The 27,617-nt window shown below is 48.3% G+C and overlaps 1 protein-coding gene across 1 annotated transcript in view; it reads left to right on the plus strand.

Moving 5' to 3' along the window:
* The window catches only part of LOC126517490 (sodium- and chloride-dependent GABA transporter 1-like), a 99,047-nt gene that overhangs the window by 39,515 nt on the left and 31,915 nt on the right, over positions 1 to 27,617 (plus strand). Inside the window, exon 2 of the mRNA XM_050167223.3 lies at positions 24,913 to 25,047. Coding sequence (XP_050023180.1) covers positions 24,913 to 25,047 — 135 coding nt within the window. The remainder of the gene's footprint in view (positions 1 to 24,912; positions 25,048 to 27,617) is intronic.

Here is a 27,617-nt window from a genome sequence, read left to right on the forward strand (position 1 = left end):
CCATGCAGTGAGTGCGCACAACCGATTAATACTGATAACGACCGGATTGGCCAAGCGCTTATATACACTGCGGGTGCCCGTGCGCGCCTCAGGTTTATCGCGCCGATTGTACAGGCCGTACAGAAGCCACGCACCGCGTCGATGTTTATACGGCACTGCTGCGAAAAAAGAAAGATCAAAATGACAATGCACTTATACGGTTGTTTGGAACCACGTTAACCGGCATCACGCGTCTGTGTGCAGACCAGGTGGTGGACTATATGCAAGATATACGTGAGGCTCGATCCCCGTGGCGCTTCAAGTGCGGCTCACAACTATCTGGCATCTCTACCATTCCCCTTGTATTCACGGCCTGCGTGTCGAGTACCGGCGTTCCACCCATGGAAAGCTTTGTCGGGGATGTCGGAGCGTTCGAAATGGAGCTCCTATAGAGCTCCAAGGAAATGAAGGACGGAAGATCATTTTTTTTTTTCCCATTTCGTTCATGTATGGGAGTCCCCGCCGACAGTTTCTAACTTTGGGGCTCCCTGTGTAGTGCTAATTTTGTGTACAATTCTTTGTAAAACTGACGTCGTTGATGAATCAGCTTGGAACTTGAAAACCAGCGATGCAGCCAAGCACGTCGGGAAGCATCTGCACGGCAGAACTGGCCTCGTGAAAGTCATGGGAAAGCGAGAAGAAAACGCTTCCTGTTCTCTGCCAAATGCCAACGTTAATCTATTTCCCCTTAAGATGGGGGTGGCCGGACTCGCCTTTAGGAGATCACATCCACATTTTTTTTTTTTTACCTCCTTGGTAGCTTTCCCCTCACACACGCAGAAAGTTGACCACGAGTACAGAAGCGTGGCAAGGGGATTTCTGGAAGCTAAAATTGCCATTACCTTGACATAGCCAAAAATCGTCGGTGTTGCTCTATCAAGGTGTTGAGCGTGCAAGTTGACCTAACGGACTTTTGCATCATGCGAGGCAGTTTGTGAAAGTTCCATTGCTGCTCTCGATGATTAGACAAACACGAAATGTTTTGTTGGAAACTTACAAACGCTGCCAGAGCAACTGTGGGAATCTTGAACGATGACATGTGGCGTTGACCGATTCAAAGTTGGCTCCATGGATAGTATTGTATGTGTGCGTGCGTTGAATTCATCTTCCCTGTGTCCCTTACTGACCCCTTCAAGAATCTGGCAGACATGTCCTGCTCTATTGCCTCGTTGCTAGGGTAATTTGGAGGGCTGTGCATGCTGGTTTCCGTGACCTTAAACTGAAAAAAAAAGGAAAAGATGATCGCGCGACCTCTTCGGAGAGTGCCGAATTCTGGCGGCAGTTGCCAGAGGGAGCAATGTATTCCAGGGCCACGTCAAGCGCGCAGGCCGGAAACCGAATCTGTCAATGTTCGGATCCACGAACCCACTGTTGTGAAGCCGCTCTTCTCAGAGATGAAAGCGCGGCGAAGTCAAAACAGCGTGCGACCCTTACATCTGCATAACTGAGCTGATCCGGACTGCAACAACGTCACATTCCGAGACACAAGTTTCGAGGAGTGTGATTCACGAATGGGGGAGCACAGTGCACAGGCGAAATGGAGGCAATCGCTGTGCGAGTATATAGCATTCGACCACCAGCTTTATCGGACGATATAAGATAAAATTCACCACACGCTGCCTTTTTTTTTTTGTTTGTTTGCTGCGGCTCTTCACTAAGTCAGTCAGTCAGTCAAGAACTTCAGTGAGGTCCTGAGGAGTTTCAAGCCGTTAGAGATCCCATACGGGGAGCTCCTCGGGCCGAAACCGTAGGCGACGCCCAAGTCGGGACGGGAACGTGGTGACGCTCCGCCAGTTCTTGGGCCCTCTGGACGGCCTTGAGCTGGAGTGTGAGGTCCGGGCTTTTGAGGGCTTCTTCCCATTCGGGCTCACTGGAGAGAGGGCCCTCTGGTAACGCGGTACATTGACTAAGAAGATTATTTTATTTTTTGCATATGCCTGTCTGGCCACCTCTGGTGCAGTCTAATAAACGACGCGGTGCCAGAAATGGTGTATGCTGAGGCATATTTTCGAAGAAACTCGACCACACACATCTCGTGCTTCAAATAATGACACGTGGCAAGTACGCGAATGCTGTCGAACAGTCATAAGGTAGCTTAGTTTGATATTATTGACGTCATCTAGAAATGTCGAACCTGGCGTCATCGATTTTAACGTGACGTCACGGCACAGAGCAATACGTGCTGACTTCGTGTAGCGATAAGACTATGCCTGCTCTGATGGTGTTGCTCAGGAAAAAAAAAAGAATGCAGAATAAAGAAGGATGCTCTTCGTGTTTATTCTGGCTGCGCTCATCTCTGGCAGTGGCAGTGATCACAGGGACAAAGACCGCCACTGTATACTGAAGTGGAGCGTAATCTTTAAATCGTACTTGCCTCAGAGTAGCCTGTATACTTCTCATAAGCGGTTACATTTGACATAGTAGTTCTGCGGAAACCCGCAAGGTGGAGAGAAGTAATGAATAAAGGTAAAATCAGCGGTTACATTGCTTAAAATGTTGCCTTCATTTATAAGCGCACAAAATTTATGAAAAAAAAAAAAGATGCGTACTTCTGTTAAAAGTTGCCTTATTCGGAGTGTATAGACGAGGTTATAGTGAAAGGAGGAGACGCACACATCCGCCCTCGACTGTGTACATAATCGCGCTGCAGATTTTGGTTGTGATTCCGAACCGACAAACCCGCCAACGATGCGTTGGAGACAAAGCTGGGACGCTTTCCTAATTCTCTTGTTATTTTTGCATGTGTCGTCGGTTCCATCCAACGCCATATGCGTCAATACGAGCCTGGGAGGCGTCCGTATCAGTAATAACCCCCCCCCCCAAAAAAAAAAAAAAAGAGAAAGAAAAATAAAGTACAAAGCCGTATAATGCAGTGATCACTTCTATTCATCATTGGCTCTCACGTGCAGTCGCGAGAAACGACCACTCTGGGTGGTGACCGTTCGTAGAAGATGAGAAATGTACCAACTCAAAAGAAGAGTATCCTTACATATATATGTATCTATACGAAAATAATGGCCTCAACGTTCTTTATACGCAGTACGAACATGCTGCTATATTGGTAAATGGAACGTTGTAGCTACCGCCTTGTTTAAATTTTTCGGCCAACTACGAAATAAGAGGCAGTTGATACGAGCAAATGCGTCACGTATATGCACGGGCCGGTCCAGTCGCTCCAGACGTCTGCGTCCGCGAAAGTGGCACGCTATCGGCGAACCTCGCGCCATGCTTCAGCAATCTCGTCTTCACGGTTACACGTCCAACCTCGGTGCTTGCACACCCGCATTTTTCGCCGGTGTAACAACTAAACCGCATTAGCGATTTATCTCGAATCTATATGGCGACGCGCATTTCGGGAGTAATGTATGTGCAATGCATGCAGAAGCGCTGACGCCACTTCTTTTTAAGTTGGCACCGAGGCGCTAACGCTGCAGGTTACGTGAACATCTGTTGTCTTATCAGCGCACTCGCGCGTTCACAAACTTCGAACACGCGCGTATGCTCGTCGGAGTATAACCGTGCCCGATAGTGTTAAGCCACCGAATCGTATTCAGCCTTACGTTTTAAAACTAAGCCGCTTATCTTTTGTTTGGAAAGGCAGTCTTCCATCAAATGTTCTCGAAAGAGGACAAGCTGACGCCCGCGTGATGTCCACTTACGTCACGGTCATGGTTTCAACTTCACTGTTATCGTAATAAGTTATGCCCTCATGATAGGTCCACTTATCTGCTGTCTTTTCAGACTACTTAGGGCGATAATGCCGAGATTCCGCTGGAGACATGAAAACATTTTTCTGGCAAGAAACAGTGATGCTTTTCTTCTTCCTTCCTTCGATTTCTTTCTTTCTTTCTTCCTTTCTTTCCCTGTCTCAATAGACCATAAGAAATTATGGTCGCTTAGCGCAAACAAGGAAGGGCGGAAGTAGACAAACGGAGCGTCTGTCTGTCTGTGTCTGGATTCCTGCCGCTGTATAGCCGGACGTTCATCTGGTTGAACTCCCTTTCTATTCTCTTTCTGTCAATGTTAATCGAACTTTCCTTATTGCCTTCTTTAAGAGTTCACGCGTTAGGATTGGGGCTGAATATAAAAATGCCCGTGCGCTGAGCCTGAAGTGATCGTCAAGGAACCCGGTCGAATTATTACGTAGCCTCCCACTATACCGTCCATAATATATATATATATATATATATATACCATGTATTGCTTCGGAAAATTAGGGTCAGTCAGTGTTCAGTCAGTTCAGTCCAGTGGTCGGTCAGACAATCCAGTGTTCAGTCAGTCAGTCAGTCGCGACATTTATATGGCTCTTATCCGCCTAGTCAGGTGGGAGCTGGAGCAAAAGGACACGGAGTCAGTTCGAAGTGGATACGCGCCCCCCGCCGCGCGCACGCACTCGAACACTGCACGGCCTGTGCGATGGCTACAACAGTTACGCAATCACTTATCTGCCCCCACGCGTCACTGAAGGGGTTTCCGGAGCGCTCTGCCGCGTCTTCGGGCACCGCTTACATTAGCAGTCTCTACCGACCGATGACGGAGTCGTCGACTGAGCTTTCCTCGCTCTCTTATCGCGGCCCGCGTATACCCGCACTGCCTCCGCTGATAAGAAAGCGATTGCCCCGCTTGCTTGTCGTGCTTTACGTGGCTCGCGGAGAGAACGCACGACGCTGTCTGGCGCGCCGTCCTCACCTGCAGCATGCGCGCGTCGGACAACACATTTCATTGCATTTCCACCTTATCGTGCCGCCGCTATAGCGTAGCCTGTAGAGGTTGCACTGCCGAGCGATTTGATCAGGTCGGCTGTCTCGATATCGTTGATAAGTCGTGCCGTCGCAGTCGAAGGACTGAAGTTTCGGCGTCTACGTGAACTCGACGGGAGCGGGCAGAGCCAGAAGTCGAGCTGACCCCGCCCGACCCGACCTCGTTTACACGCATCCTGACAAGCGTGGTGGGCGAGTCAACCAATCCTTTTGCAGGCGGGTCGACCCGATTCGCCTCGACGCTCGTGCGGTCCAACCCATTATTTCCAACCAGAACAATTCCGGTCCAACCAAAATAATTATGTTTATTTCCCATTATCGCCCTTTGTCATTGACACTCCCACTTTCTTTAGCATCGCCGGGACCTGCACCTCAACGGACCGGATTCTAAGAAACGAAGAAAAAACAAAGAATTGGAGGAAAAGGATCATTACAAATTTTTGACCCCGCATTGGTAGTCTTCACATCGAAATAGTGCACACTAAACAGCTCGAGTTTCCGAAGATGCAAATAGATACCGGCCGACAAACACAGTCGACGTATCAAACACAGTCGACATATCAAACACCTGTTTAGAACAGGAAATCGGAATACGTTTAATACAGTTTCTTTTTTCTTTTACGTTCCATAGATTGAGCGTGTGCGCTAACTGTTTATACCTATGAGTGGGGAGAAAAGAGGGTACACGGGGCCGTGAGGTTCGGCAATCCAAGGCCCCCACGATGTTAGTCCACTTATGACAGCTGCGACGCTGTGAGTCGCAGGGGGGTCGCAAGGCCCTGTCAATTGATTCGCCCTGTCGACCTGTGCCGGGAGCCACTTGCGTTGATGCACAAAAGCGCCAATATTTTTGGGAAAAAATTATCAATACTGTCCGGACATTCTCGTCAGTTTAAATTTTTAATGAAATTTAGCCTGCTGCTTGCCCAGTCTCTCGTCAATAAAAGAAAGAGGAGGATAGGAGGAGGAATAAACTTTATTTGTCGTAATGAGCTGACGGTGGAATCGTCCGGGGTTGGCGGCGTCCCTAGTCCAAGATGCCGTGGGCGGCGTCAACCGATTCCTAGCTCTCCCATGCTCACCAGACGATGCCGGTCAGGACTCGGGCTTGTCAGCTGGCCGGTTTGTAGTTTCCGGAACGTCACCGCCTCTTCTCTGGTCAGCTAAGGATTCAGGGGAGGAGAGGTCCTTCTACCCAATCTGTGGTGGTGGCTCAGGATGTTGGCGTATTTTTTCGGGACGCCACCGCGTGGGTTTACCGGGGCTCGTGAACCCGGTGGTATAGCCCGGAGAATGCGATCGGGCAGCGACGTGAGCCGCTAGATTACCCGTCAGGAACGCGACTTTTTTTTTTTTTTTTTGCGTAGCGCGTCATATATCATCCGTCTTTTCCACGTAAAGTGAAATACGTGCTGAAAATATATCGTCTGGCTGATGATGATGATGCCGATGATACTCAACTACGGCACATGCCTATTGAATGCTAACTCAGTTCTTTTGTTTTTGTTTTCCTTTAATGCGAAGCATTTTTCACCGAGGAAACCCCGTTCCTATAGCGTGTGTCTAGGCCTGTATAGCGGCATGCATCTCAGCGTTTTCGTGAATCGATCCGGGCAATGGCGCATCTAAATATATGTGCCACAGGGACCGTTAGGTATGTGCCACTTGGCATGCGTGAAACTAGGACCGTTGGGTATGTGCTACTCAATGTAAACTGTTAGTTCGTTGCTTCGTCTTCCCGCACGTTCGTTCGTTCGTTCGTTCGTTCGTTCGTTCTCCTCCTCCACCTCCTCACATCGTGGATGGGGTCTTACGTCGTCAGTCAACCACTGCATATTCGTGCCCCGCTACCTTGGTCAGTGATTGGTACCGCGGGACCAGCGCAGGAAGAAAGAGAAAAGTAGAAAACAGGGAGGTTAACCAGAATAACGTCCGGTTGGCTACCCTACACCGGGGGAATGGGAAAGGGAGAAACAAAGATCACAGGGAGAGAGAGGAGGGAAGGAAAGAAGGAAATTGCGGCAAGTTCACTGACGCGTGTGGTTTTACAGAAATTACATTAATAGTCACAGATGGTCGCACAGCGCAGAATCACAAAAGGCCCTACCAGCTCGACGCGCGTCGGCGTTTCGTGCTGCAACAATTCCCAGAACGATCTGCAATACATAGATGCCAATTACGGTTGAGTCTGTCAGTTTTAATTTTTTTTTCAAGAGCGGGCAACCGTTTACGGCTGGCCCGTGCCGACAGCGACGAGGATGATCTTAGTGACAGTATTAATGACAATGATGGTGAATGCGATAGCTGTCGGGTCCACCATACAGAACTGTTATTTAATCAAAACGTCGCCATACACAGAGTGCCATAGCAAATCTACAAAGCCGCAATGGGGCAATGTGCGCTAGGTGTCAGAAGAGTGCGTTCTGCGCCCCAGAGCCAGCCATCCGAAGCTTAATACTTTCAAATAAACCATTGCACTCGTTAAGTACCTCGTACAATAACCCAGTCATCCTCGCTTCGCAGCGAGATCTTCCCGTGTCGCTAATGCAGACTCTCTATGCAATTGAGACATATGGACCGGCACGCCAATGTCGCCGAACCGCCTATACGTACGTCACTATACAGTGGCGTAGCTGCTCCTTTCAAATCTCTCTATATGAACCGCGTCTGCCTGCTCCTGCCGCGTCTCCCCGCATCGAGTGTTTGCCTCCGATAAGACACGCCCTTTACGCCTCGTCTGCTTTGCCACATGCACGCAGACACAGGGGAGGGGGGGGGGGGGGGGGGAGAAAACGGAGAGCGTTCGCAGCGAGAGGTCCATTAGGCAGGGAAGCGCATTTCCTGTTATCTCACATGCGTTAAGGCTTGGCTGTAGTGCTGCCTTGTTTACGCATCGCGTAAAACGGCAGCTTGTTTTGAAAGCACCGGATGGGCGGTAGGTTTGATGTGTCTTTCAAAGTACAACTTTTTTTGGCAGGCGTCGTGCGCCTTCCGGAGATATTAAGCGGCTTAATCACGGGAGGAAGTACCAAAGGTCAAGTCTGTCAGACTGACAGATAGACGGACCACGCACACAAACGTTTTGTATAGTAGGCGCCCGTGTGTTTCACCCGCCCCCCTCGGCCCCCTCACCCCTTTTTAATGCGTTCGCATTAGGAGTGTCAAAGTGAAAAGAGAGAGATAGCAAAGAGAGGAGAGGCATGGAAGTCAACCAGACGAGCGTCCGGTTTGCTGCCTAACCCTGGGGGTGAGAGAAATGGCGAATAGAAAGAAAGAAAAGAGAAAGGAAGTGATGACTGTGTGTGCAGTGAAGCTCCGCGACACCAAAGTGGAGTTCCATAGCTGGTGATCTGCGTTAATAACATCTGGGCCGACCAAAGAGCCAGTGGTCGTTGCGCGAATAAGAGGCTGCGGGTGAGCTATGGGGCTTACTCGAGACTTGCAAGCACTGGATTAAGAGCACCCATCACTTTCACTGCACTTCGCGCTGACGGAGTATACAACTTGCTGAAAAGTACACGAAGGGTATTTATGAGGGACTGAAGCATCACAACCACTTACGGGTCTTCGGACATTTTATCGGGAGTCGGCACTGTGGACCATACCGCGGTGTGCAGAATCCTTTGATATGACTGTGGCTCCGGCTGTGGCATCGGCTGTGCTTCGGCTGTGGCACCAGCTGTGGCTTCAACTGTGGCTTCAAGTGTAGCTTCAGCTGTGGCGGGGTCTGTCGCTTTGGTACGGCGGGCCAACCTTCAGTATCGGTGTTAAGCGGCACGACCTTTTAGACTCGACTCCGTCAGGCCTAGGTGGCAGAGGAGGAGGAGTTGTCGGAAAGTAGCGCGCTCTTCACGGAGGCGTTCTTTGAAGTCTGACGGCGTCGGGAGCGTCGCTTTCTAAGGGCCGCAACAGCTTCCCGACGAGACGAACGGTCTCTCACCATCTGCTTCAATACCTCCCTTTCCTTCTTCATTTTGGGCAGCCCTTTGAGGTAGCATCATGGGACCCAATAAAATCGGGGAATTTGGGAACCGTGGCTACAAAGGAATCTGCAACCTGGGGCTTTGCGCAGCGCGAGCGAACTCTCGTGTTCTCGCACACAGCGCTCACGTGTCCCAGCCTCATGCAATTGCGGCATTGGAGGAACCTTCGGATAAATGGTCGCACGGGGTGTCTAAAATGGCCCAATTTGACGTGTGAAGGATGAGATTCGCCCTTGCAAATTACCTTCACACAGCGGGATGCGCCGAGTCGAGACACGTGAGTTATGGCAAAGCCATTCACGGCTGGCTTCACTAGAATAGGCAAGTCAGCGCTGGAGATCCATACGTCCACGTCCACAGTAGTGGTGTCACTGTGCAGAGGAATATACGAGCGGACCTTCATGCCTCCAAGTTCCTTATGTTTGCTCAAATTTCGCAGCGCAGTCTCACGTACAACGTCAATAGCCAAAGCATTTTTTCGTGTGTCGACTCTGACGTACGTTTTTTGATTTGGCGTCACCGCTTCAAGGAGCACCGAGACAGACTCTCTGTTGAGCCGCCTCAGGTTGTCGGTAGCGAGTGCAGTTACAAACAGAATCGTACTGACTGCATGTATTCCGAGTTGGTCCTACAGTCGACGTGGTTGAAGACGGGTAGGCCCTGGTGTTCCTTCGTTTCGCCTTGCGGCTCCTCACAAGCTGAAAGTCGTCATCGAAAAAGTATATATATATATATTGTAGTGGGTAATATGCATGTGGCACTGTGCGGACTGCCACCGCTGCGGCGCGAGACACGAGCGCGGGTTGTTGATGCGAAGCGCTAGGACTCGGGATCTAGAGCTACCTGCGATCCCTCGAACGAGCTACAATAAACCCCATTTCATTTGGTGGAGGTGCGGGGTAACCTCGAAAACTGGAACTCCGAAGCCGGACGCTACCGACTGCTGCCACCATGCCTGACGAAACCACCCAGGAAGATGCACCACAGCCTCCGACGATCATCGTTTCCGGTGCATTGCGCCAGCGTGATCCTGCCATCTTCAGCGGCACCGATGATCATGACGTGGAGGATTGGTTGTCATCTTACGAAAGGGTGAGCCAGCATAACAAGTGGGACGCCATCACGAAGTTGCACAATGTGCTGTTTTACTTAACCGGCGTCGCGAACCTCTGGTTCCGAAACCACGAACACGATTTCACAACGTGGAGCAGATTCAAGACAAGTTTCACAGAAGTGTCCGGGCGCCCCGCTGTGCGCAAGCTTCGCGCAGAACAACGCTTACGGGGGCGCGCGCAACATCACGGTGAAACGTTCACAAGTTACATCGAAGATGTCATTGACCTGTGTAAGCGCGTGAATCCGTCAATGGCGGAACAGGACAAGATAAAACACATTATGAAAGGCATTGATGAGGACGCATTTCAAATGTTGCTAGCGAAGGATCCGCGTACCGTGGCCGAAGTTATCAACTTGTGCCAAAGTTTTGACGTGCTACGGAAACAACGCATCTTAGCTCGGCGCCCACCGCCTACGGAAGATTCGTTAGCAGCATTGGTTATTGGCGACAACCACACAACTTTGCTGACGCAAATAAAAGAATTTGTGCGCGAGGAGGTCGCGCGACAGCTCTCGATTTTGCCGACCACGGAGAAGCCTTCTCAATATTTGGCTCCAGCGATCCGACAGGTAATTCAAGAGCAAGTGACCGAAGCTCTTCCACCTCCGTGTCAGCCGGCTCCTGTGGCCGCGCCTCTGACGTATGCTGAAGCCGCTGCACGGGCGCCTCGTCTGCCGGGATTCTCACCTCCGCCTTCAGCGCCTCTCCAGCCGGTGTTCTCTCATCCGCCCTCGCCTCGCCAGCAGGTCGCTGCCTTTTTCAACGCACAGCAGCAAGGTACAAATCCTTGGCGCACTCCTGACAACCGCCCAATATGCTATGCCTGCGGTACACCGGGACATGTAGCGCGCTTCTGCCGCCGGCGCTTGCCGGCCTTCGTGGGCACCGCGCGACCACCCAGCTCCGGCTTCCGACCTTTCCGTATGCCTTCACGACCACCACCGGAAGTCTACGCTGCTGATGACATACCAGCACCGCAGTCACAGCTCTACAATACTCGTCGCTCGCCTTCGCCTCGTCGGCGCTCACTCTCACCCATGCGTCGTAGGCCCAGTGCCAGTACTACTGAGGCGGAAAACTGATTTCCGCAGTTCCTGAGGCACGAACTGCGTCATCGTCGGAACATCAAAGTCCTCGTTTTTCCCCCGCTAACGTTACTGAAGTGTCTGTTGATGGCATCAAATGTCTTGCGCTCGTCGATACAGGTGCTGCTGTATCTGTGATTAGTGAGAAACTTTGCCGTGAATTACGGAAAGTGACCATGATGCCTTCGGTATTATTGCTTAGAACAGCCAGTGCACAACAAGTTCAGCCAGTCGCTATGTGCACTGCCAGGGTGTTGATTCGAGACATTTTGTATTCGATTGATTTCTTTGTGCTAACTTGTTGCTCCCACGATGTGATTCTCGGTCGGGATTTTCTGTCGCGCCATCACGCCGTCATTGACTGTGCACGTGCTGAGGTTCAGTTCTCCGTTCTGTGCGATTTGCCATCTCACGACTTTCAAGTTCATGATGTTACCAGGATCTGTGTAGCTTCAGATACTGACCTTCCCCCTCACAGCGCGGTATTTGTCCCTCTTTCATGCGCAGCGCTTGCCGAAGCGACGGTCATGTTTTCACCCGCTGCCGTCTTCATTCGCCGCCAACCTATATTGTTGCCTTTCGCCCTTCTCACGGTTCACCATGGTGCTGCAGAAATACTGATTTCAAACCCAAATTCATACACTTTGGCTTTGCACATATATATATATATGTGCAAAGCCAAATATATATATGTGCACATATATGCAAATATATATATGTGCAAAGCCATATATATATATATATATATATATATATATATATATATATATATATATTTATTTATTTATTTATTTATTTATTTCATACATACTGCTAGCCTCCATTTTGAGGCTGTTGCAGGACATGGGAAGATACATTGCATCAAAATAAGAATGACAAACTTATACACTTGTTAGTATTGTGGTTTACAAGTAGACGTAGTTGAGTAATACAACAAAGGGTGTGACCTTCCTGAGTCAGTTTAAAGGTTAATGAACAGAAATACAGAAGCATAAGATAAACAACAAAAAAGTACATCAAAACCAAAAAATGCGGGGTCCGCAGGCGATACTGGTAAATCAAGATGCGCATTCATAGACATATTTTTCCATCATAGGAAGGAAATCGTCAGGTGAGCAAATTATGATATCACTAGGCAATGAATTCCAGTCTCTGATTGTCTGGGGAAAGAAAGAATACCTGAATGTGTCTGTGTGGAACCTGTATTCAATTAAATGTTTATGATGTTTAGTTCTAGTGTTTCGCTGCTCAGTGAAAGATACATATGCACCACTGACGTTTATACATTTACATTTATATATACATATATTGAAAGGGGGTTTATTGCAGCTCGTACGCGGGATCGCAAGTAGCGCTTGATCGCGAGTCCTAGGCGTTCGCATCAGCAGCCCGAGCTCGGGTCTCGCACCGCAGCGGTGACAGTCCGCACAGCGCCACACGCATATTAACGCGACAGCGTTAAGGAGCTCGTGTCGCAGAAAAGCCGGTGTCGTCGGCGTCGGTGTCGGCGTCGGCGTCCGCGGCGTTGGCCGTGAGCGATAAATCCCGGCAGGCACTTCATGAATAAAAAACAACTTGCAATATGGGCTGGGTGAGAATCGAACCAGGGTCTCCGGAGTTTGAGACGGAGACGTTACCACTCAGCCACGAGTTCGATGATTTAAACCGGTGCAAAAGCGCCTCTAGTGAATGCGGTGTTGCCTTAGAAACGAGCCGTAGAAAGTTATACTGCGGTGTATATCGGTAATTATGAACATGTAACTTACAGAAGTCGCAGTTACACGAGTAGCGAAGTGCGTTTCCGCTACATTTCTTCAGCGCTTTCCGCACACGCAGAGCAGCCATCTTGCGGCAAACACAGAAGACCCCCTCCTCTCTATGTACGGCGCTGCCCCGATAGGTGGCGCGCCACGCGCGCATTGGGGTTGTGCGGGGATAGGTGCGAGGCGCGTCGCGTCCCGGACTCCTCTCCCCTGACGACGTTTCTCCTTGCTCCCTCACGGGTTGCAGAATCAAGCGTCCTTCCATTCTTTAGATCACTATCTGTCTATCTCTCTGCCCGTGCCGATCACAACGTTTGGCTGGCGTGCATCGTTCCCCCGGAGCTCCGAGACACCGAGTTCTTGGTTCGTTCCGCTTGCTCAGGCGCACGTTTCGTTGCCGCGCCGAACGCTCCGTTGCTCGACGCTCACCGCGTCCGATGCGGGGCGCCTCGTAAGTGATCGCTGCGCCGTAGCCCATTGTCCTACACCCCTTGGCGGGTCGACGGGAACGCTGTCGCGTTCCACTCTTGAAGGCGAAGCTTAAGCGTCCTCCAATTTTTTACCCACTACAATTGCCCCCGCGGCGAAGAGGAGCCATCCTGGCGACCTAAGGTGATGACACGATAAGGGGGTCGTGGTACGGCTTCAGGCGGCTGACGTGAACCGTCTCGCGGCCACGGCGGCGTTTGTCCGAAGATGGCGTCACCGGTTTGACCACATAATTCACAGGCGATGTACACGCGACGACCCGGTACGGACCCTGATATTTCGGAGCAAGCTTTGGGCTAAGGCCTGGAGATTGGAAGAGCAGCTCGTACGCGGGATCGCAAGTAGCGCTTGTTCGCGAGTCCTAGGCGTTCGCATCAGCAGCCCGAGCTCGGGTCTCGCGCCGCAGCGGTGGCAGTCCGCACAGCGCCACATGCATATTACTCACTACAATATATATATATATGGGGGGTGGGAAGGGGGGGAGGGGTCTGCCCCGGACCATTGTCAGTTGCAATGTGAGCTTCGGAGCAACACTTTGCCATGTGCTGAACGCGGACTAAATCATGGATACGGAACCTCAGAGGGGCAACGCAGTGCTAACGCATTTGTCTCGCATTTACCGCTAAATCGCCAGTGATTTCTTTTCTACTTCTTTCCATCGCCTGCGGTTTACGTTTTCATGCCCGTAATAGTTATAATAGTGGCTTATCTCGTAGCAATCCGTCCCTCATTTAGCAGGCGCTTCCTGTCTGGCGAGTATGCTGATAACGTGCGACAAGCCTTCCCTATCGAGAGATCGCAAAAAGTGGTCTCTGAGAAAGGTTTGCTCTGCCTTCCGTTTCTCCCTTTTGCGAACTCTCCCCAAGCTCCACTTCGCGCCCTCTTCAGATAGTGGCACACATTTGCTTCTTTATCACGGAGTTTGCCAACTGGTCGCACTATGTAAACGCCGCCGACGATAGGGCCTTCGTCTTGCGTGCGCTCTAGTGGCCACCTGAGTGTTGGAGTGTCAGACGCTGGAGTGTTGGACCAACGCCGGCTATACGTGCCGTGCAACGAATGCGCTCTTAAACGTTCTGCGAGAGACCGGCCTCAACGATCTATGTTTTAATTAGCTTTGTACGTTACGTGTTGTGGAGTGTTTTGTGCATGTTGACATGTCTGCGAGGTGTACTGCGCGTATCAATAATTTCATTTGGCGTCGTTCCCATCTCGGTTATCATTAGAGAGCCCCTCCCCTTCTCTCTCTTTTATTGCTCCACCTGGCGCGGCTTAGCTAGAATGCGCAGAGCTTACATGTACCATAGATGGCAACAGTATAGGTGGATAGTGAGTAGCGGTGTGCTAAAATTCTCTAATATTCACGCGCAGCAATATGCTGCAGACGCAGAAGCAATATATACGTGTGGGGATATATGTTGGCTCTCATCTTCACTGAGTATGTCTCGGCAAAGTTTGATTTATATATAAAAAAAAACAGGTTTGGCGTCACATCATGGACAACAAGTTGATGACTCGGTAAAAATTCGCAAAATTAGTTCACGGCCCACTTAGAGAAAGAGAGCTCACGAACAAAGTGATAAGAGCATGGTCGCACGCCTGGCACGCCACCGCGGCTACAAAAACATGAAAAGAAACTAACAAAAAAAAAGAAAGTTCACACAAAGCATATGAACGAGTGATCGAATTTGCAAAGCTCTTCGTTCGTAAGGATTCCTTGCAATTTAAAAGTCGCCTTCTCCAACGTTATGTCCAGCATCAGGATTGGCTGAGGTTTTCTTTCACGGACTTTTCTATAGTGTAAGAGCTTTCTTTGTGTGTGTGTGTGTGTGTGTGTGTGTGCGTGCGTGCGTGCGTGCGTGCGTGCGTGCGTGCGGGCCCAGGACACTGAAAGTTCCTTATTGAGTCTTGATTAAACCTTGCGTCTCGGATAAAATTTAAAAGACCGCATTGCACCTGATGGCACCAGCGCTATACTACTATGTGCTAAAGAAAAAGGTGTCAGCGACCAACCAAATTGGAACTGCGGCACCTTTTTTTTTTTTTTTATTGAAGTGAATGTTAGGAGAGGTTGGCGCCTTTATGTGGTGGCACCGGCTACTCCTTGTCACTTGGCAGACGAAACAAATTTGCGCAAAAAGGGAGATAGCGACACTAAATATAACACTCAGTAGAACACCGGATCAGTAAAAAATATACAGTCCAACAGTACATGAGTCGCAAAGTTCTGTGCATGAGTTCAGTCCACGTACGCATATATGAAGTCCGATGTTTTGAACAGCCAAAACACACAACAACACTTGTAATACACTTCAAGTACAGGACAGAATTATACGTATTGCGTAAAAGTTGCGATCACCACATAAACCAACTATGCACCACGAACAACGTTTATGTAACTCATTTAGCGTATTCGGATCATCCAATGCTTAATATTTTCCCAAAATGTTGGTCTCCTCTAAAAACTTTTTCAGAGCAAGAAGTGCTCTTTTTTGAAGGCCCGCAGTTGGCCATGGGCCAAGTATCTTTTTCAGAGTGAATGGTCTTCTGTCTAATATAAACAAATTAGCTTGCAGTACCGCTCTTTGTGTATCGTATTTCGAGCACTCGAGAAGAAGATGATGCACATCTTCGTCTGGATGTCCACAAGAACACTGCGGACTAGAGACACGTTTTATTCTGTACAAGAAGTGTCTCGTAAATGCAGTACCAAGACGCAGCCGGTGTACTAAAGTTTCAAATTTTCTGTTGTCTCTTAGAGTTTCCGGCATTGTTAAGCTTATATATGGGTCTATTGAGTACAACTCCGAGTTCTTAGTTTGCTGGTCAAACCAGGTAGTTTTGCTGAGACGACAAGAAATCTGTCTCAGGATCAGACGGACTTCACTACGCAATAGGGGAAGATTGGTTGTCTCTGCGTTATTGTGCGCTCGATTCGCAGCTGCGTCCGCTGCAGTATTACCAGGAATATTGCAGTGCCCAGGAATCCACTGAAATGCAATTACGTGGTTCATTGCGCTTGCTTTTGTAAGTTCTTTGAGCGTCTCATACAATATCGAAGTGTTCAAAGAATTTTTCTTATTGCTCTGTAGTAATGTGAGAGCGGCTTGCGAATCGCTAAAGATAACCCATTTTTGCGAATGTTTTTCTAAAGTTATGAAACGCAAAGCACACAGGATTGCAAATAGTTCTGCCATGGTGGAAGATGTCTCCCGGGATAATTTAAATGTTTGCTCTAGCGCTAAGTGTGGAATGACGAATGCTGAAGTCGAGGAATTTTTATGACACGAACCATCTGTATAAACGTGGATGTACTAGGGATATAATGAGTAAATTTGGTAGAGTGCCAGTTGCTGTGCGGCTACTATGAACATGTCTCTCTTAGATATAATCCCGTCAACCGATAACTCTATTTTAGGGTATGTTAACATCCAGGGAGGGTAACTAACATCCACTTTGCATAATTCAAATCTTGGTAATAATGTTTTATGTTCTCGAACAACATCGTGAATTTTGCTTTTGTTTCTTTCGGTGAGCGCGAGGTTTAATGGATGCTTCTCGTGTTGGGTTAAGATGCGATAAATATGTCGGCATGTTTCAACCGTTCGTATGACTGGAAATGGGGGGTGACGAGCTTCAGCAATTACTAAAGAACTCGAGGTAGCCTGCGGAACCCCAAGACACACTCGCAGCCCCCTTGCTAGTAAACGTTGAAGACGTTCCTCAGAAGTTTGCGATAAACCATGGAGAATAGGTGCCGAGTAAGCAATTTTTTGTTTTATGAGTGCGTTATGAACTTGTAGTAGCGAAGAGACTGATCCCCCCCACGTTGTGCCTGCGAGTCGCCGAAGTACGTTTATTACTGCATTGGTCTGTTTTTCAATTGCGCGGATGTGTGAAGCCCATGTAAGTTGGCGGTCAAGAATAACTCCAAGAAATTTATGCTCTTTCACAAACATCAAAGCTTGCCCGTTAAGCCTAAGTTGGAAATTAATCAACTGTCGTCTAGTGAAAGGAAGTACGGCTGTCTTTGCGTATGAAAGACTCATGCCTCTTTCTTTTAAAAAGGTGTCGATGCTATCAAGGCCCTCTTGCAGCGTTGTTTGAATGTCTTGTATATTAGAACCAGAGGCCCATATGCAGATGTCATCTGCGTACAGAGAATACCGTAGACCAGACGGGAGCTTTTGTGGCAAGGCTGCCATGACACAATTGAATAAAAACGGACTAAGAACACTGCCTTGCGGAACGCCCTGCGTGATGCTGTGATAATTACTTCCTCCTTCTATTGTTTCCATAAATATTTTTCTATCTTTCAAGAAGTTTGACACCCATCGCAGCGTTCGACCGTGTAGGCCAAGCTCTAACATACCAGCAAGGACGTGTATGTGACTTACAGTGTCGAATGCTCTTTGAATGTCTAAGAATACTGCTATTGTCACATTTCCGCAGCTTCGTTCATGTTCGACGTATGTGGCAATATCTAATACTGCATCCATTGTACAACGATTTTGTCGAAAACCGGTCATGTGGTCGGAAAACACATGTGTGTGTTCACACCACCATTGCAGTCGACTGTCTATCATCTTCTCCATTAGCTTGGAAAAACAGCTTGTGAGACTGACGGGTCGGTAGGAGTCAAGACAAAGTGGAGTCTTTCCTGGTTTTAGCACTGGAATTACCCGAGCTAATTTCCATGAATCCGGTAGAGTCTCTCTTATCCAGATATCATTAAATATCTCCAAAAGAGTCATTCTTCCTACTGGACCTAGGTTCTTTAACATCACATACGTTACACCATCTGGGCCTGCGGTTGTCTTTGTACGGCATGACGAAAGAGCACTTTTCAATTCATTTAAACTAAACTCACAATCAAGTTGTGGATGTTGTGATATAAAGCACGCACGAAGCTTCTGTTCTGCTAGTGTTGTCGAACTCGCAAATTGTAGGCAAGTAAACGGAATTCCTGGTCTGGATATAAGTTGACAAAATTCGTCAGCAACAGATGTTTCCGGAGTGCTTCGAGCTACGGCAAGGGCTCGAAAGGGATGGCTCTGGGTAACTGGACCACCAAAAGATCGGACAACGGACCATATTCTGGGAACTGGAGTAAACGGAGACAACGACGCGCAGTATTCTCGCCATTTTCTTGTGCCTAATTTTTGTAAGCGTCTGCGCGAAGTTGACTGAACTTTCTGTGCCATCTTGTAGTCGTCCAGCTTTCCACTGCGGCGGTAAGCCCGTTCTGCGCGCCTTCTAATTGCTCTTAGGCATTCATATTCGCCGTCGACTGCAGCGTATTCATTTGGAACAATGACTTGCTTTGTGCAGTTCTTGTAGGACTCATACAATGTATTTGCAAAACTTTGAAAGTTCGGATTTTCACCCAATGAATTACTTAAATGGTGCCGAAAACTTTGCCAATTAGTATACTTTGAGTAGCGGCGGGTCCCTTTACTCCGTATGAGGCGATGTTTGACCAGGATCGGAAAATGATCACTACCGTGCGTTTCTATGTCCGTTGACCATTCAACACCATCAAGAAGGTCTTGGGAGCAGAGCGTAACATCTATACAGCTTGAGTAACGAAACCCCCGCAAGAACGTTGGAGAGCTGTCATTTAACACAATCAGATTACTTTTTTCTGCGGCAGACTCTATAATGCTTCCACGGGAATCATTATATTCACTGCCCCAGATGACGTTATGTGCGTTGAAGTCCCCACAAACCAGCACATGTGAGTTTGCGATACCAAACACATTCACCAAGCTGTCTACTGATATTTTGCTAGAACATTGTAGATAAATACTGATCACTGTGACGCTTGTATTTCTAAAAGATATCTTGCATGCTACGAACTCCGGTATGTTTGAATCGCTCGACTGTATTAAATAGGACGGCAGGTCTTTTCTCACGCATAACATCGCTCTACTACTTCCAGCAATGCGCGATGATTTATATATAACATAGTTCGAAAGACGAAAGTCATCTCGTACGCCTGCTTCCTGTATGCATAAAACAGGAAAGTTATGTTGAGCTAGTAGTTTGCGAAAATCAGCTGACTTATTTCGAAGGCTATTAGCATTCCACTGAAATATGAAAACATTGTTATAACGATTATTCATTGTAAGCCTGCAGTGGAGCTGTTGGTGGTTGTGGAAGCACCAACGATTCCATAGAAAGCAGTGCTTTTACCTCTGGAAGGTTGTTTGCGTGTGGAATGGCACTGAGAATTGCACGCAGAGCTGTGAATAGCACGGGCAGGATCATCTGTGCCACGGGTAAAGACGCGTAATCACCAAACGACGCTGAAGCTCCATGTGTGCTCGAAGCAGGTCGCTGAAGAGCTGACTGAGATGGTCGCTGGGATGACAGATGTGGTTGAGGCGAATGTTGAGGTAGTCGCTCAGATGTTAGGTGAGGCTGCTGTGTCAATGGCACAGGGCGTTGTTTAGAAGGTCGGCTAAGTTCACTCGAAGCCTGGGCAAGATGAGTAGTGTTCTCTGGAGGTGGATCGTGTCGCTCGCTGTCAGAATGTTGTCGACCTGAGTGCTTTAGAGCTGCAGAATAGTTCATATTGACCACTTGCTCTTTCTCTTTGTTGGCAGTTGTAGGCGCGCATCTTACAGCATCAAGGTTGGGTGGGGGCGCATTTCGAGGAGGCAGCCTTCCGTATTTCAACTCATGTCTGCGCAACCTTGAGGCAGCTCTGCTCTGAGGGCACCCGGAGAAGGAAGCTGTATGGTTTCCGCCACAGTTGGCACACTTTGGCTGACACACAGACTTGCACTCTGAATGGTCGTGGTCTTCTGAGCATATCTTGCAGCGACGTGGACTGCGGCATTTCTTCGATAGATGTCCAAATCTCTGGCAGTTGTAGCATCTCAGAGCAGGGCCGTGATATTCTTCTACGGGATGACTCGTGAAACCTAGATGCACTCGTTGCGGCATTGGTTTATCTTCTCTGAAATGGAGAATGACAGATCTCAGAGGGCGTGATTCTACCGCTCCATCTTCTTGGCGATTGTAGCGTGCCTGACGACGGGCAGATGTCACGCCAAAGTCCTTCAGGAAGTCAACCAGTTGTTCTTCTGTATACTCAACTGGCACATGGCGTATCTTGCCGACATTCTTGGTATAAGATGCCGGAATGAATGGCTTGGCTCCCAAACCAGCCACTTCGCTCATCGACAGAAGATGTCTTGCAGATGAGACTGAAGTAACGTTGACAGCAAAACTTCCATCTCTGTTCACGCGGAATGACTGTACTTTTTCCTTTGCCGCGGAGACAATTTCCGACGCAGCGCGGTTCGGATTCACTTGCCAGAAGTTGCGGCCTTCCTGTGAGGGTCGAAAAACAACTGGAATTCCCTCAGGCCGCTTCTTTTTATATGATAACAAGGAGAACGGCGTGTCATCGCAGTCTATGTCTTCATCTTCACTTAGCTCATAGGTAGATGTCTTGTCGTCGTCAACCCGTGGTTTCTTGGCTTCACTTTCGCTTGTCTCAGCCATATTCACTGAAGGTGGCTGGAAGGTAGGGCAGCGTTGAAAACTAGCGTCGCCGGCTTGATGACATTAGGCGCGTGGTGTGGCACTTCCGAGTGCGGCGCCGATTCTGCGGCACTCATGCGCCTAGGAATGCGCTGTCGAACATATGGCTCGTGCCGGTGTTCTTTGCCGCCCACCGCCGTGGCAGGCGTAGATGGGCTGCGGAGCGCAGCAAAACCACGCGATACTGTGCGCGATCTCCAGCACACAGGTATCCCACGGGATGTTCGTTCTCTCTGGACAACAGCGAAGTCTCAACACAGCACTAATTCTTGAAGAAAACAGAAAACAATATCTCCCCGAAGAATCAGCGGCCGCTCGGAGGGACTTCTTCTTCTTCTTCCCCACTGCGGCACCTAGTCGTCCGTATATAAGAAAGTTAGTTGTGTTTGCTTTCGCGCAGAGTGTTCTCGAAGTTCTTGCGACGTAGGCTTAAGGAGAGAAAAGAAAAAGAAAAAAAAAGAAAGAAGGAGACTGGAGGGGTGACCGAAGTTGTTTGCGCAAAGGTCCCAGCCAACGTTGACGTCGACTCGTCTCCGTCGTCCGCTACTTCTTGGCAGCAGTTTCCATCCGTTATGCTAATGTGAAAAAACAAAATATGGGCACGATCTCCGTCTCTGTGGAAGGGTTATCCATGGACACATTGACGATTGATAATACATTCGAGGAGTCGGCAGGGCGCTGCCAACTCTTTCAAGTGCATGGCATATACGCGCCCCTGTACGCGAGAAGGACGAAGAGGACGCTTCGACCTCATTTGAATAGACTTCTTTCACGCCCACGTGTACAGCGTGTAACGACGACGATACAGGTATACGTACGGTCGAGCTCGTTTACAACGATCCGCCGCTTCGTGGCGCAACAAGTGTTTGCGTTAGTGTCGGGCTTGCCGTCAAAACAAACCTTCGGCGGAGCCAAACAAAAAGTTGTATAATAGCCAACGTTAGATATATCTAAATAACGCACGTATACAATTATTATTTCTTTCGTTGGCGGCAGTCTTACAATGCTTATACGGTCTGCCTGCGACCACATGTAACCGACGATCTATACTTCGTTATATCCAACTGTAGATATCCTGATACCGCAAAATTCTTATATATAAGCAGGGGAAGCACTCCGGAGCGATGTTTCAGTTGCGAATAGTTCAGAAAACCAATTGCTAATTAAGTAATTACTAACTTTTTGCTCAAATAACCCTTCAGTTGTGAATAGCTCAGAAGACCATTTGATAATTAAGTAATTACTAAACTAGCTTTTTGCTGAAATAACCTTTCATAGCTTTTTTCTTCTTTTTTAGTGTTTGTTCATGAAGTCCGCGTGGCCAGAAATAAAGACAAACAAAACTACTAATTTACCGTGATGTGGAATCGTGTTTTACGTACAGGGATAAAAAGGGTGAAATGTAGTGGGGAAGGTCATGTAATATACATAGCAGATAACTGGTGGTGTTTTATGGTAAAACCAAAGAAATTAAAAAAGGAAATTGGTGTCGAGGGAAGAAAAACTCGTCCAAAGGCGGCAGCAGAGAATTAACAGCCGGCGTGTCGAGATTAGAACGTCTCGCGGCATAAAATGGAGCCAACCTGACGCAAGACTGGGATAATTGAATATCGGCTTTTTTTTTTAATTATTGGCATGAATAAATAATGAGATGTTCGTGCCGAAATGTGGTGACGGCTACTCCTTTTTCACGTGGGTGACATGCATCACATATTATCGCATAATATCACAAATTTCGAGTAGTTTTAGGTGTCACAAAACTGAAAAAATTGAGACACTACATACTGACTCATGTTAAGGGTAAGAAACATGGCAGACGCAGTACAAATACACATATTGGCATTAGAGATAAATGTGCATAGTAAGATTATCCCTTATAAATATGACAAGCACTGCAATACAATACAGATACATACATATACAAAGAGAACAAAAAAAGTATAGATTATGGTGGAAGGCTACAGCGCAGAAACCGATAGAGACAAAAGAGGCCGGAGACAAGGTCGCGCACGGACACAGATGATAGAAGGTCAAAGTCGTGAGAACACAGGGAAGGCAGTTATTCCACATTTTTCTGGAATCTCACGCTACCTTAAGAAGGTTGACCGGAGTGCAAATTTTGACGTTTTTTCCGCGCCTATAGAAAACTGGTGTCACTCAGTAAGCATACTTGCGCTCTCTTCCAAGAGAAGGTCCGGTGTAAAACTAATCACAGCGCTTCACACGGTGTGCCCAGTGTGTCGTATATGAGGTACCCATCCCATGTGGTAAAGCCTACATCAGGCAAACCGGCCGATGCATTAACGATCGGCTTAGGGAACACCATAACAATGTTAGCAAGACTACTCAAAGTCATCTAGGCGTGCACTGTCGCGACTGTGGGTGCAAACCTGTCTTCGACAAATGCAAGATTGTATCTAGGAGCAAGCCAAGTCTTACTAGAGAAATTATCGAGGCTGTCGCAATTTCACGTGCGCGAAATAAGTGTCAGTTGTCCCTCGATAGCCTTGTGTGAAAAAGAGCTTCAAATGCCAGGGTGCTATAGCGGCATGAGCAGGTTCTGTGCGCATGTGTGATCTTGTTGTCCTTTTGCCAAGTGTTCGCTTTAAAACCAGCTGCGCACCGGCAAAATAAACGTTTTTGTCGAAATTCAGCGCTGTGTCTGTGTACTGAGTGCATCCCTTGTCTCCATCGGTTCCCGGGCTGCATTCTTCCATTTTGTTCAACCAACAAGCCCTACTGGTTACTCTGCCATAGATTATACATATGTACAATGCGCATACGTGCAGTGAATGTTTTCCCCAGGCGAAACTCGGTATTCCCCGCAATATCTGGTGAGCCACAAAAACTCTTCAAGAGCAGTGAACGTGCGTTTTTCATGGCGATTTGTTGGCCACGGTCCCAGCAGCTTCTAACGGCCGGCTCATTGGTCTTCGATCGAATCTCATACGTTCTGACGCCATCCGGTTTCTTCGTTCAATGTATCTGCTGAATTCTAAAAGTAGATGTCGCGCATCTTCATCTGCGCTGTGATGTTTTTCAGCTCGGCCAATACGTTATAAAACCTTCGCTTGTGCAAGTGTGTGTGTGCGTGTGTGTACGCACTACCCAGTCTCAGACGGTGAATAACAGTTTCGAGACGCCTGTTAAGCTCTGTCGGTATATGAAATTCAGTAAGGGGATCATTATTATAAAGATCCGAAGACTTGTACAAGTTCAGTCGAAACGTGTTCTTTATTCCCTTCGTCCTGCGAGTTGACTTAGGCAACGACGACGACGACGACGACGACGACGATGATGATGATGATGATGATGATGATGATGATGATGATGATGATGATGATGATGATGATGATATCATGTTTCGGCAGTCTACGCACATGTTCGCCTCGCGCAGCCCGTGTAGCCCGCCGGGAGGGCGAAGTATTACGGGGGTCTGCATATATCTGCCTGCGCGAAGTTGGTCGTGAAGCTTCACGTGAAGCAGCCGGCTGGAAGCGGCTGAAAGTGGTGGGCTGGATTCCAGCCCACTGGAATCCAGCCCACTACTTTCATGCAGTTCAGCAAAAGCAGCGGATCCGTTGCTTTTTTTTTCTTATTTTACTGGCTACATACCCTCGGTGCCTTTCTTTATTTTTTCGTTATTCAAGCGACACTAGCGAAAGAAGGTTTAGCCACGTTACAAAGACAACGGGTGCTCCTTTCATGTATTACCGAGGGAGATAAATTATGAGTCCTCTATGCCGACTCATTAATTTCCCCCCTAAATTTCTGCTTTATGTTTACTTCCTCGTCCAAGCCGCCCGATTCTTAGTTTCTCCTTCGCAGTATGTTATGCCATTTCATCAAGGAAAAGCAGTCTTCGCGATGCAATGAGCATGGTTTCTTTTATCGCACCAGCTGTGTTCGAATACAATGTATGAACAACGAATATGCCTTTATATAGCCTTATGACCATATAAAAGAAACAAAGCGATTGCCCTCTCACCGCAATCCAACCGACTGAACATCGTGTCGACGCGAAAATGCCGTACAGAGTGTGGTGGTTGGCTTTGCAAACCACGGTGGTGATGCCTGGCCGGCGTATAATGAGCTTCGTTTGCATGCCTCTTCGTGGCGCAGGACCTTTCATGATGGCGTACCTGACCCTTCTCGTGGTGTGCGGCATGCCCATGATCTGCATCGAGATGGCTGCCGGTCGAGTGACGCAGTCCGGGCCCATCGCTGCCATCGCCAAGCTCTGTCCGCTCATGAAAGGTATGCGCACGCTTCCTTCGCCGCCCCATTTCATTCAGCAGCTCCCGCACACTCTGCGGGTAAAATCGTAAAATCTCGCAATAGAAGAAATGGGCATTCAATGCGCCCGTAAGGAGAAGACAAGTCACGTGTGCTTTCGTTTTCAATCAGAACGACTGATTTATTTCAGGTTTACTGGCTCACATGTCGAGTACACGTATCACTGTGTGCTTGTTTATGTTTGTTTGTTTGTTTGTTTCTTTGTTTGTTTGTTTGTTTGTTTGTTTGTTTGTCTGTCTGTTTGTTTGTTTGTTTGTTTGTTTGTTGTGCGCGCGTGTGTGTGTGTTCCTATTCCGAAGCCGCTGTGAAGACGATTTGCTAGGAACAGCACCTATGTAAAACCTTAAACAGCGTGCTAACAAAGCGGTTTTACAGGAGCTCTCCCGCACACCTAGAACAAATTCGTTTAATTATAATTTTCGTAGGATCTCCTATTCGCATTCGTCTGTTGATAGTGTTTGGAATAGCTATTGACAGGCAGTATCATTCGAGGTGACTTTTTTTTTTTATCGGCTGATGGTAATGTAAGCAAGGAAGTACAGGATGCATGTAGTACCGGTGACCACACACTCTATCTATCCACCATCGTGTTAAAATCACAACGGCCTGTTGCTAGTGGTTGGGTCGGTGACAACGGATAAGATAGCACAGTATAGTGTATATAGGAAAATACATGTTGAGCATAGAGATAAAGATTAACGGACTATTTAGATAAAAAGCCTGTACTCGGGCGAGTCGGTGATCCATCATGACCAGTCGGCATACTACAGAAACAAAAGGACTGAAAGTTAACCGCGTGTGCATAATTTCGTCTTTCATACCTTGTGTGTCCTAGGGCTCTATAACGTAAGGCTATTCCAAACATTTCGGTTCAAATTTCTGCAATGAGCCGTGCACGATTGGACAACAAAATTTCGGGCTACCCCCCAACTTTGCCTGTCTGTTACGCGACGTCACAAAAACAGCCATAGCTCCCCATTATGATATGACGTGTACACACAGATTATGCATGATTAAACCGAACAAAAAAATAATTATTTCTGATTCGACGTCTTTTCACCATTAGCCCTTTGCTATTGGTCAAAAGTGCTCAGGCTGCGCCCACTTCGCCTGCCTGTCACGCCACGTCGCAAAACCGCGAAATCTCACCACGTCAAAGTGATGCGTTAATATGCCGAACAAAATTGAGTTCTTTTTGTATAGCCAGAGAATGCCCCGTTCCGCAAGCAATAAAAGATGGCTGCCCGCCGATCGGTCAGGCGCTCGCTACTCGTAGCACCTGCTGGTGAGCATGGATTTATTTCCGTATAATAAACCTTTTTGCGTGGCAGTAAAACGTTATCGGAGCCCTTTCGGCAAGTATATGACCTCGCGCTGCCAACTCTTCTTTGCTGAGGATCTGTTTTAGCGGCATTCTTAACCGTCCGCTGCACGCCGCCGCGATTTTCGACCACTCACCGCAAGCTGAGTAAGGGGAAGCGGACCAATCGCAGACGCTTGCACCGCCCTCTTCATCTGGTTATCTTCTTTCACTGAGCTGGCTCGGCCACATGGAAACCCTCTCCACTTGAGCGTGCTCCTAGCCTGTTTTCCACCAATTAGGTAAGAAAAAGCACTCAGTGTAGGCAATGTTATTCGCTTTGAAAGCGAACAAAGGTGACCACCTATGAACGAGAAGAGCGTTTGATCGAGGTGTTCAGACAACGCTGCGGGTCACTGCCTGATGCTTGCGTCGGCTGATACCTAAGTTTCACGTCAGGAGAGTGGAATTAAAAAAAAAAAAGGATTGGATTAGTTTTACGTTACAGGGGCCCTATAGTGCGCGGGCTGGCTGCGACATTTACACATATTATCATTCAACAACAGCGCGCGGAAAGCGGCACGGAAAGAACTCGCGACGTAGAAGAGGGCCGACACCGCGTTTCGCAACGTGCCGGAACTCGGCTGGGTTTGAATGATAGTCTGGAAGAAACCCAGTGGGACGGGGTTGGGCGCTACGCAGAAAAGCCAGCCAACCGGCCAGCCAACCGGCCAGACTACACCGACGTACGTTCAAGGACCGTCCGTCGCGCTGCTGTCACCATAGGTTGTTTGTAACCGGCGGCGCTTCCTGTATCTACTCCGCATTGACGGACGAGGGGGGACGGCCGGACGGGGCCCTGCTGCTTTCTTTCTTTTTTTTTATTATATACATACATATTTCTTTTCTTTATCTCGTGCCCTGGCTTTCAGTGCAATCGTGGCTCGTTTCCGCCCATAGAGTGGCCTTCGCCTCTCCTATAGAGTCGAGAGTCAATAGAGGCCCAAAGAGATGAATAGGAGCGCCAGCAGAGCGCGGAGGCTATTCGTGAGACGTTGCGCGTAGCCACGAATGTGGCCTCTTTTGTATTATTTTATTTATTTTGAAGGTAAATTGGGGAGAAATGTGCTTAGAAACATCCACTTGAGTGGTGCTGTTGATGCAAATGTACCCGTCCGTCGTACAAAACCAAAACTACGTATACGATGGCGATGGTATTTCTGTGAAGCTG

Source organism: Dermacentor andersoni, chromosome 3 (genome assembly GCF_023375885.2).
Source record: "Dermacentor andersoni chromosome 3, qqDerAnde1_hic_scaffold, whole genome shotgun sequence".
Taxonomy (NCBI): Eukaryota; Metazoa; Arthropoda; class Arachnida; order Ixodida; family Ixodidae; genus Dermacentor; species Dermacentor andersoni.